General features: G+C 37.2%; 1 protein-coding gene across 2 annotated transcripts in view; it reads right to left on the reverse strand.

The window, feature by feature from the left end:
- The window catches only part of NUFIP2 (nuclear FMR1 interacting protein 2), a 28,088-nt gene that overhangs the window by 11,281 nt on the left and 4,721 nt on the right, over window positions 1-12,086 (reverse strand). For both annotated transcript variants that reach the window (XR_003030796.2, XM_002695672.7), the window contains exon 2: window positions 9,611-11,335. Coding sequence is in view for 1 of the 2 variants with exons in the window: in XM_002695672.7 (XP_002695718.2) it covers window positions 9,611-11,335 (1,725 nt within the window). In the remaining variant the exon portion in view is untranslated. The remainder of the gene's footprint in view (window positions 1-9,610; window positions 11,336-12,086) is intronic.

Below are 12,086 nucleotides of genomic sequence, written 5' to 3' on the forward strand. Positions count from 1 at the left end.
CAGCAATCAACCATAGTTAAAGAAAAATGAAATTGGAGCTCGTAAAGATCAGATACAGCTGAACATGGATTTTTTTAAACATGAATTATAGTTAATGTACAACATAATGGCTCCCTGGGGCTAAAGAATGTGTACAGATCTAAAATTATTACTTTTTGTTTGATGTGTATGGATGGGGGCGGGGAAAAAGATTGGCAGGAAAATTCCCATCTCCTAGGAGGTCTAAGGAGAGAGAATTGCAACCAATCTAATCTGGGGGGAAAGAAAAGATATATCAAGAAAGGATTTCTAGTCATGGCACTCAGTTATCACATGAATACAATTTCTAACGCTATTAGTTTCAAACAATTAGGAGGAGCTGCAAGAGTCATTAAAGCTGTTATCTACAAATTTCTGGATCTCAGAAGAGCTAATTTTAAGAAGTCCAAAGATAAGCCTTTTCCTGGTTAACATCATTACAAGAACATTAACCCAACCACATTTTCCCTTCTAAAGTACAATAATACCACATTTGCAACAAAAATTCCTGAGGTGTTCTGTATTTACAGGTTCCTTGATGCTCATTATTCAAAATTTGCTTCCTGCAAAGATAAATCTATATTTAGTTGTATGTTGAGAGAAGAAAGGAACAAGAGAACTTTCCAGTGTTACAGCCCACCTGTACTATATAACATTTTCCTTTCTCTTCCCCACCAAAGAAATCTTCAACCTACCCCTGCCCTATTCTTTATTCAGGGGATGGGGAGGGTACTACATTCAAGAGTCACAGTAGCAGCCACGCTCCTTTAAAAGCAGAGTAAATATACATGTTTTGAATAAAAACAACAATAACTATTTGCAAACACTTCAGACTGAAGACATTTCCTTAACTTCAACTAGGACATTCAGCTTTACATTCTACTCTAATACTGTACATTTTTAATTATTTCTGGCAAGAAAATCTTATTGCCCTCAAATATGGACTCTGGAATAAGTGACTCTGACCATGAGGAGGGAAAAGAGATGGTCTGATCTAGCTAAAAAATTAGTCATGGGCCAGCCTAGCTTCCAGTCAGGAAATCAGCATTATCTGAAGTGTTGTACTAAGAAATGAATGCAATTCCCTTTCCCGCTATTTAATATTACTTCTTAACTGGTAGCAACTTGATTTCCTTGATTAAAATTTTAATGTTTCTATGAAACTCCAAGTTAAGATGTAAAAGAGGAAATAAATCAAATACTGTTTGTATGATTCTATGCCATGTTTAAACCACTCTAAAAAGACTAACCGGAAGCTAGTGATACAGAGCACATGACAAAGAAGTGAATGACATTTTGCCCTCTTTCAGGTTACAAGTTAGGATTCAGATGTTAAATATAAAATGAGTTTCTCTGTATAACCTTGTTTTTTAACTATCACAAGAGAAGCTGAACAGTATAAAGAAGGCTATAGAACTATACAGAATCACAACATAGTCATTAATCTTTTTACTACTAATACTACCCTCTTCTACACACACACACACACACACACACACACACACACACACACACACACACACACACACACACACACACACACACACACACACAAATACCCAAGTCTTTAATCCCGGTTCTTTTACAACAGGCATCACAGCATCCAATTATCCAAACAGTTATGGAGAAATGGCCACAGGGCCAAACTTAGTAGTCAATTTTGCCAAAATTCTGTCATTTAGACCATTACCATAAAAATTTGAGATTTTACTGTATCAAAATTTTAAAAATTCAAATACAATTGAATTTTTACATCAAATTAAATTTCCTCAAGTAATGCCGCTCAAATGAAGCAAATTTAACATTCAATTTCCTAAAGCAGACAACTTCTACATAGTCCGTATCACAAGGCTTCCTGGAGTAAACATCCAATTAAATAAAAGTTCTTAACTCCAAGTTGATTAAAAAGTGTTACTTAGAGGATAAGGATACAGATGCAAAAACAGAAAGAAATACTCTTGTGAGCTCAGTAAAGTAGGTAGGTAACTTTTCTAGGGAGAAGCATCAACGCAAACAAAGCTTGATGGTATTAAACAACGTGTGCCAACTTACAGCAGTCAGCCCACTGGGTTCTACATACCACCTGTATTTGCAAATAAAATGTTACTGGTATAGAGCCTCACCCAGTGCTCTTTTGTACAAAGCAGAACCAAGTGACAACAGAGACTCTATGGCTCGCAAAGACTAAGATATCTACTATCTGATCTTTTATAAAACAAGTTCACTGACTCAGGCTTCAGCAGTCACAAGTAATTTAGTAAGTCAATAAGGCGAAAAGATTTAGACAAAGAACACCACCATTCACGGAACAGAACTAAAAGTTGCCACAAAGGAAAGATTCAGACAAAAATGCCATTTTGGTATTTGTGGGAAAGAGCACAAAGCATTCATGAAAGAAAGCTTATTATTTAGTCACATAGGTGAAGGAAAGTCACTGAAGAAATGAAGTTATTATAGTACATGCTAGGAATGGATGAAATGACAATAGAAAAAGCCCAAAATGTTACTGCAAAAGTTAAGAAATTAGGGCAGTTGTATTAGAGATGGAAAAGAATGAAGACGTTAGAGAAGATCCATATGAACCTAAATGACAAGGGTTGTATGTTAATTCACTAAAGGGGAAGCCAAGAAAGGGCAGTTGTGGGGGAAAAAATGAATTCAGTTTTATAAACACAGCACTGGAGTGACATTGAATTGAATACATGTGGTCTGAACTCAGCATAAAAGCAGCTAAAGAAGTCTTAACTAATTCACAGAAACAGGATTAGTTACCCAGAAGAGTTTGCAAGCCTGAAAAGGGGACTGAAGGAACATCAACATTTGAGAAAAAGAGAATGATAATACCAAGAAGATCAGGAATGTTGTATCAAACATACAAAAGTAAGAAGAATAGACAGAGTTAGAGAATGTAGGGAGGGAGTATTCACAACTGCAACTCTTATCTAAATTTATCAACCACCACATCCCACAATATATGCAAATGTGTGCGTGCTTAGTCACTAAGTCATGTTGACTCTCTGCGACCCCAAAACTGCAGCCCACCAGGGTCCTTGGTCCATGGGATTTCCCAGGCAAGAATACTGCAGTGGGTTGCCATTTCCTTCTCCAGGGGATCTTCCCAGCCCAGGGATCCAACCATGCCTCCTGCACTGGCAGGCAGAAGTTACCCATTCCCCTTTCTCTTGCCCAGTGCCATTGCCCTGGTTCAAGCAGTGGTATCTTATACAGCGTTCTAAAGTTGTCTTTTATCTAGAGACCATTAATTGAGTCTCAGTTTCTATCTTCTAAGCCATGGTTATAATTCTCTTTCTTTAAAAATATAAACCTGAAATTGATCGCATTGCTCAAAACATTTCATTGGATTCCCATTTGCTAACATGGAGATTAGTTCTGTGTGTCTGATATAAAATTTATTTCTAGAATAGGTACATTAACAACTTGATAAATTAAAGATTTTTAACATGTACCATTCACCTTTCCTGAAACTGAGTGACTGGCAAACTTCAAACATATGCTGTTTTCACCTAAAATATTCTGACTCTCCTTCTACAATAAGCCAACATTCACTTCTTTGAATTCTAACTACCTGTGTCCCCTGACCCCACCTACTCAACCTTAGTGCTTTCTCTGTATTTCAAATGCATTTTTCTACAGAGCAGTCACATTAGTGATGTATTTCTTTCCCATTACACTGAGTTTTTTAATAACATGAACACTGTTTTCATCTACTTCTCACCAGTGCTTCACACAGTACTTGACACAATAAATAAAACATTGATTTGAACAGAATACTACTCATAAATCAGTCAAGGAAGTAATAATATAGAACATGTTTCAGGTAGACCCATTTGAAACTATTATTCAATCTCTTTTGACCTACAAAAAGCAATTTCATATCGATTCATATTTTAATTCTAAAATCCTTCAAAGACTGAGGTTAACTAAGAGGGTTAAAACTAAATAGAAGCTTAACTTTTTCTCTTTAAAACTGAAAGATACTATTGCCCCAGTTAATAGAACACATTTAAAAACACTAACATTTTAAGTACATAATGGCACCCTCCAAAAAGAATCAAATCATATATAAGGCAAAACAAGCTGACTCCCACAACTGTGAACCCCTAGATCAATTTATCAGTAATCATGGCTTCCACCCCTTAAGATATTTTAGATCGAATTCTATAAAATCCTGCAGGGGTGGTGACATAAATTTAAATTCTGCTTCTCTTCCTAGTTCAGATTTATTCATCCTTTTGATTGATTTCTGGCTATCCCAACACTGTGTTTTGTTATTTTAACTTCTCCTCAACCACTCATTGCACCTACCTGCCTATTCTTTTGGTTGTCAGAAATTTCTCCCTAACCTTTTTTCATTTTGACTGTACCCAGAAAGAAATATAGTACATTTTCAAGTTGATTAAGGTAGTTGTAAATCATCACCTTTTCAGTAAATGGTAAATTAACTCTTCAGTAGATCAATTTCAATCCTATATTCCCAACTTGGAGCTACACCAACAGGCAGCACGACTGTCAGGACCACCTCTAAATACAATAGGAACTTGGAGCACTTATTCTATTACTTTTAATGGTAAAATATAAAATTTAAGTTGCTTAGAATGAAACTGTTGCTATGACAGTAACAGACAATTTCTGCTACTATAGCATGGGTAATTACTTCCCTTTCCCTCAGGATTTAGGCTAACAAAATGTAGGAGTTAAATTTTATCTTCTATTAAATTCCTTCAAAGTTACCTTCCAGATTAGCAGCAAAGTAACTAGTGTACTCATAAAGCAGAATTAATGAGAAATCAAGTACCCAGTATGGTTGTTAAAATGGAAAGTCACTGATAAAAAGGATCTTACATAATGTTAAGAATTACTTGTCATATATATTCCTATCTGTCTCATATTACAGAGAGAAAAAAAGGAGTCTTCCCAAACCTAGGATGTTCAATTTGGACTGAAACCCAAATTAAATCTGCAGGTACCTGTTTATAAGATTGTTAGGAAGATAGCTTTGATGGCACAATTACGGGGCAAATGCAATAAAAAACACTGAAAATGCTTATCAAGCACTGCGTTAACAAGAGAAAATTTAACATTCAGATCTATTCATGAACAAATGTCTAAACTGTATGAACAGTTCCCATCAGTTTTATGGATCAATTAACCATAACTTGACTCCTCAATATCCTGTCTCCCATATCCTATAGATGAAGGAATATTTATCAGTTCTCTCTTGCCCTTACCAAATCTAAAAGCTTTTTGAAATGTCTGTTTTATTTCTGGTTAAGTAATACAGTCACAAGACTGAAAATACAAGAGGAAAATCTTTGTTATTTCTCTGCCTGGACTATCCCAGTAATCTGACTGATCTTTTACTTCTAGTCACCAGAAAAATGCCTTCTAATCTACCCTACAAATTGGTGCCACATTAATATACCTGAACACAGACCTACAAGTCAACTGCTTAAGAGCAACTCAGTTTTTACAGCAGTTGAGTAGACAAAGGCTGATATACTTTAGAATATTATGAAACCCAGGCTTAAAAATGATAAATGATTTGCCCAAGCACATAGGAGTCAGGAATAGCAGCATTAATACCCCTGTCTTTTGTCAGTTTAAGTTACATACTACCAGTCTATCTTCAATACTCAGAGGCTCCCCCTGCCCTCCAATGGGAATTAAAAACCTCCATGATTTGACAGTAATTTACCTTTCTTCTCTTTTATATATATCCTCTCACCACATCCAAAGTGGATACCTTCCAAGATTCACATCACTCTCATTTCCCAACTTTTCTGTTCTTTATGTTTCTGTTCTCTGCATTTTCATTAAGTAAAATGTCTTCCCTCATCCATCAAAATCCAGCTTAAATGCCACTGCCTCCAGGAAAACATACCCTGCACTTACTCTTCCTACCTTTACTCCATTAGAAATTCTCTCTCCCTTCACTAAAATCTCTTATTTGTACTTTTCTTAAAACATTTAAAATCTGTGCCTTAAAACGTGTGTTATTTTCTCCTGTACTGAAGTTATTTTAAGGAAAAGATTCACCCTGAAAATGCAAGTCTTTCATAACTAAGCAAAGTACTCTGCCTATGAAGGTACAATACAAGGGAAAGGAAAACACAATTTATTGTACAACTCTTCAGTAGTATGGAAAACACACACACACACACACACACACACACACACACACACAAAGGATTAAGCTGAGGAAACCTCCCTATAGACTTAGAGTTCCAATCCTAGTCTGCAATTAGTGTCACTCAGTAAGTTAAAATCTTTTTTAAAAATTCAGGGTTCAACTCACATCTACTGGATCAAACCACTTATTCCAATAACCTGCCACTTGTGGAGGTAATAGGGAAATTTTTTCAATTTCTTGCAATAGCCTATAATTGCCTCAGGAATATTTTATACTAGATAACTTTCACTTTGACTTATCCCAACCATCAAAAATTAAAATTTATCTCCCCTACAGCTCTATGTGCTGGATAAAATTTACCATATCAAAGTATTTAATGAATACTCCAAAATGTCAGCATTTTGAATGCCTGACATCATTTAGTGCAATATTAGCCAGGCAAGGTAAATTAACTAGTTTAACACTATAACCAAACACAACTCAAATCAATGTTACTTCTGAAGACACGGCTTCAAATAAGTTTAGACCATTTCAAAGTCAATGACATCACCTCAGAAAGTTAGAAATCTAAAAATTTTAAGCCTCTGACAACAAATCAGCATTTCTGAGTAACTACTTTGAAGGTGGCAATGGTTATATGTCTTGGGTATGTTCATTAAAAGCCATCACTCTATAACATACTCAAAAGTATCAATGAATAACATGTTGACTCCTAACTTCATCCAGTGCTTCCCTGGTGGCTCAATGATCAAGAGGCTTCCCAGTTGGCGGTAGTGGTAAAGAACCTGCCTGCCAATGCAGGAGATGTTAAGAGACATGGGTTCGATCCCTGGGGCGGCAAGATCCCCTAGAGAAGGGAATGGCAACCCACTCCAGTGTTCTTGCCTAGAGAATACCATGGACAGAGGAGCCTGGTGGGCTACAGTCCATGGGGTCACAAAGAGTCAGCCATGATTAAAGTGACTGAGGACACACGATGGAAGATCCCCTGGAGTAGGAAATGGCAACCCACTCCAGTATTCGTGCCTAGGAAATTCCATGCACACAGGAGCCTGTTGAGCTATAGCCCATGGGGTTGCAAAAGAGTCAGACACCACTTAGTGACTAAACAAAGATGAACTTCAATCAACTTTACTTACAGATTACTTTTGAACACTTGAAAAGACCATACTAAAGGACTCTCTTAAAGGTCAAGGGCTCTTGCAAAGGATATTCCAGTAAGTCCCACTGATTACCTCTTTTTAGAGTTTCAGAAAACTTGCCTTAATTTAAAAAGATCTTCATATCTTTCAAAGGTTGTGACACAAAACAAAATTCAAATAAAAGAAAAATTAGTGACGTGATGGATCAATCTACATTTGCCAGAAATTCAAAGAATCTGCCACTTTGTGACCTCACTGAACCGAATATTGTTTGTTTTAGGTAGGAAAAAACAATACCAATTTCTTCTCAATAATGTCCAACTATAAAACTCAAACTGATGCACTTTACTAAAGCAAATCTTTCAGTAACGTCACCAAAACTAAATATAACTGCATCCACGTATGATTATCTAGTTTATCTAAGTATCAGTGATTTCATATCTGTTTAGCCCATCTGTAGGACAAATACATACACGTAACACCTAAGAATAAACAAGAATTAATACTCTGATTTAAAAAGGTCTGCATTTTTTTCATAATAAAAATCAGACATCACCAACCAAGCACCTAATGGAACAACTTGCCCCAGAATTCTTCCAGGTTGTGGGAGAACCTCTCAGGTTCACACAACCACCACAGCTGTAAAACAGTTTGGCAAAGATTTTGAAAATATAGTGGTCTCTGGAGGGCAGATGGCACAGAAAATATTACAAATACCCTGGCAGAATTTAACTTATAATTAACCAATGTCTTAAGAAACTAAGTATTTCTTTTTCCCCTAAGCTTTCCTAAAAATATCCAGCTCTTAGTTAACTTTTATTTACTTCCAAAGAGCAGTGCTGGAGAAAAGTGAAGACAGATAATTTTATCTGCCAGGATTTCTACTCCTAAAGTCCCATAGGCAATTCTATTTATTCCCATTTTTTAAAGGAAGAAAAATTTAAATGGGTATCTGTTTACTAAATGTTTTACAATCTGCAGATAGAAAGGTATGGAGACTAGATAATTTGCTTAGAAGTCACATAAATAGCTTTGTTATTCATCTACAAAGCAGTGATTCTTCTAAGGAAAATATGAATTGCCTCATCACCACCATCAGGTATGCTACCTCTTCCTTACAATTGCAAATCATTGCCTAAATGAGCTACTGTTCAAAATGGGGCTGTGCAGTATATATTGGGTGTACACATGCATGCAGGGGGTAAGGATTTCTTTCAGGGGAGGTGTGGAAGACAGAGAAGGAAAACTGAAAACCACTCTTCTCCAAAGCAAAGAGGTGCTTGTAACATCATTTGTAAACATCATTCACAGAACAAAAACCACTGTTGGGAGTATGGGATATGGCATATATATGGAATAATAAAACAAGGTCCTACTGTATAGCACAGGGAACTATACTCAATATCCTGTGATATACCATACAAGAAAATATGAAAAAGATATGTAAAACTGAGTCACTTTGCTGTAGAGCAATAATACACTAATTCAACTACACTTCAATTCAAAAATAATTTTTTAAAAACTGCTACATGAATACTGCAAAAACAAACAAGAAAACATTGTTTTAAGGATTTAAATTACTTACACCATAAAACAAATTTTCCTTTAAGGCACAAATAAACCATATTCTAAAGAAGTTATTAACATGGAGCTTGAAAGATATCTGGTTCATTTTTAACATGGGCTTTGGGGCTATGAAAAACAGACTCCCAAAAACCTGGTCGCTATAATGCTAACTGTCCCTGTAATGGTAGTTTATTTCTAGTTACCTTTAGCACCCATTACTCCTTCTTATAAGAAAACAAATTAGCTGACACTCTTAACTTTTTAGACTTCTCCAAAACACTGTTCCTATTCATTTTAGGCAAATTAGAACTATTAATTGAGCTCACTAATAAGCACATGATATAAAAAGCAAAGGAGACACAGCTATTCAAAGAAAAAAATTAAATAGAACTCTTATGAGTGTTTAAGAGAAAATAAAACATCATCCCTTTAGCACCCCCACCCCTTTATTCCCTGAACAAAAGGCAAGAGCTCGATTATAACTTGTTTATATAAAAAGAAATGTTTTTAAGTTGCAAAAGTGAATATTCCTTCTAAACTTCAGCCATACTATTTCCAAGACCCTGAATTGTTTGATACCAGCTGCTTATCCATAATGTTATTCTCAACTAAGCTCTGCAATCCTTAAAGAATCTCATAGTAGCTTCCAAAATTCACCCTTAGTATAACAGCCAATAAATATGTATTAATAAACGACCAGTAAGAAATTTCATATAGGAAACAAACAAGTTACCTTTAGTGTGATATACAATAGCAGCCCTCAGGTCAAAAGAACCCCAGCTATCATTCCTTTCTAGGCCTCTCTGGTATCTCTGTTCTTTGGCGGAGCCTAACAAAGTGTTCGTAGGAGACGCCAGAGGATTTTGATTTTCTACCTCATAGTCCTTTGAGAGAAACACTAAAGCACCTTGACTACTGGTGTCTGCTTTTTGCAGGTCACCTATATGACTGGGTTCCAAGGATAAGGCTCCACTCTCATTAGTAGTCCCAGATTTTAGAATGCTACCCAGAACTTGAGGACTAGTCCGTTTTTCCAGCTCATATGCCTTGGGAAACACAGGATGCTCAGTTCCTGAGGGGATTATTTCAGCACCCTGTGAAACCAAAGTGGCAGGATATTCCCCTTGAAATGTCACCTCCATCACTTTATGATCTGATGACTTCCCAGTAACAGTTTCAGGGCCAGCACTGGGTTCATTGATAAATGATAAACCCCACTGATTCTGGAAGATATCCCCCAGGTTTTGCTGATCTGTCTGAGAGGGTAGATCCACTTGAGCTGTGCTCAACAGCACAGTTTGCATATTTGAAGGGTAGATAAAAAGGCTGGACTTAATTTGTTCAACAGCTGCTGAAGTCAGACTCATGTCCTGGAGAACTGAATCAGTCCCAGAAGAGATGGGTGTTAGAGTATTAGCAGCAGTAGTTAGCAGTGGCTGACCCCCTGGAGAATACACACTTGCATCAGTCCCTGCTAAAACTGGCCCATTAGAAAAGCTGGCCGAAGTAACAGATTTCAGCGCTGACATAGGGACCTGGGATAATCGACTTGAAGCTTGGGTCTGAGTTTCCCCAGTAGATGATGAGGAAGATGAAGATGAAGATGGTGACACAGAAGAGTTCTGTACAGTTTTGTTGAGGTTTTCCTTAACTTTGCTTGCATAACTTATTTTAGGAACGATTTTAGCACTGCTATTGTCCACTGGAAAAACTGGGGGTGGCTTAAACAGGGTCCACGAGTCCTCTTTGGAGGCAACAGCAGAAGTATGCTTTCCTTTGGGCCGATCATCAAACTTTTTGCTGCTCACACCAGGCTTAATATCAGAGCTTTTCCGCAGCATATCACCCACAGCAGGTTTTCCTCGACTTGTTCCTCCAGGCCCAGTTTCATATTTCCAAATAGGCTTTGAACCATCTACTCGATTTCCCTTTTGTTCACTGTAGTCAGGCTTGAAAGTTTCAAGTCCCTGTTTTAAGGTTGGGACATTGGTCTCTTGTTGCATTATTTTGTCCTGCACTAAATTAAGGTTTTCACAACCCTTGGCACTATTGCGCCTAGCTTTCCTTTTTTTAGGAGTGGTATATCCGCTCTCAGATCCACTACCATCATTATCTGCTCCTTTGCCCATATAACCATTAGTAATATAGCCAGAATTATTTGTTACAACACCATTTGGAATTGCTACAGTATCAGTCTTGTCTATAGATTGGTTCTCTCCAGATTTATTTTCATAAGACTTCCCATTCTTTTTGTCCATACTGTTTTTCTGAATAAAATTCCTGGTTTTAATTCCTGCTTTCCCAAAGGTGCTGGACTTTACAGTCTGCTTCAGATTAGTGTCTACAACTTGTTGGTTGCCATTGAGGACCCTGGAAATAGGGTTGGTAGCTTCCTCAGAACCCAGGCTCTTTAAAGATATTTCTCTTTCTCCAGCATTACCATTTAGTTCACCGTAGCCTAGGGGGAAAAAAGTTAAAAAAATTAGAATATGTAAACTACAGTAGTACCTAACATTTAAGGACTATTTAATATTCACAATGTGTTAGACTCTATGCTGAGCTTCAGCTTTATCTTACTATTTAATAACTCTATGAGAAAACACTTGTTAGCCCCATTTACAGATTAGCAAGTTTACTAAGAAACAGAACTGACCTAGGATCAAACCAGAGTCCAAGGTCAGAAAGAACATAACTTCTTAAGCATAATATTTTTTCTCTAACAGCATCAACCTTCTCATCATTCTCACAAGGCTGTTATAAAATTTCCATTACCATTAAGAACAGAGCTACCCTTCGGGCAAAATCAAGTTAAATGGATACAGTAAATCTAAGTATTACAGGAAAACTAAAGACTGCACTTCTATGAAATCATAAATGGATGGTGGTCACCATGCTGCTGCTGCTGCTAAGTCGCTTAAGTCCTGTCCGACTCTGTGTGACCCCACAGACGGCAGCCCACCAGGCTCCCCCGTCCCTGGGATTCTCCAGGCCAACACTGGAGTCGGTTACCATTTCCTTCTCCAATGCATGAAAGTGAAAAGTGAAAGTGAAGTCGCTCAGTCATGTCTGACTCTTCGCGACCCCATGAACTGCAGCCTACCAGGCTCCTCCGTCCATGGGATTTTCCAGTCAAGAGTATTGGAGTGGAGGTGCCATTGGCTTCTCTGGGTGGTCACCATAAGAAGTTCCTAATTGCCTTCTGTCAAACA

Source organism: Bos taurus, chromosome 19, assembly GCF_002263795.3.
Source record: "Bos taurus isolate L1 Dominette 01449 registration number 42190680 breed Hereford chromosome 19, ARS-UCD2.0, whole genome shotgun sequence".
NCBI classification, from domain to species: domain Eukaryota; kingdom Metazoa; phylum Chordata; class Mammalia; order Artiodactyla; family Bovidae; genus Bos; species Bos taurus.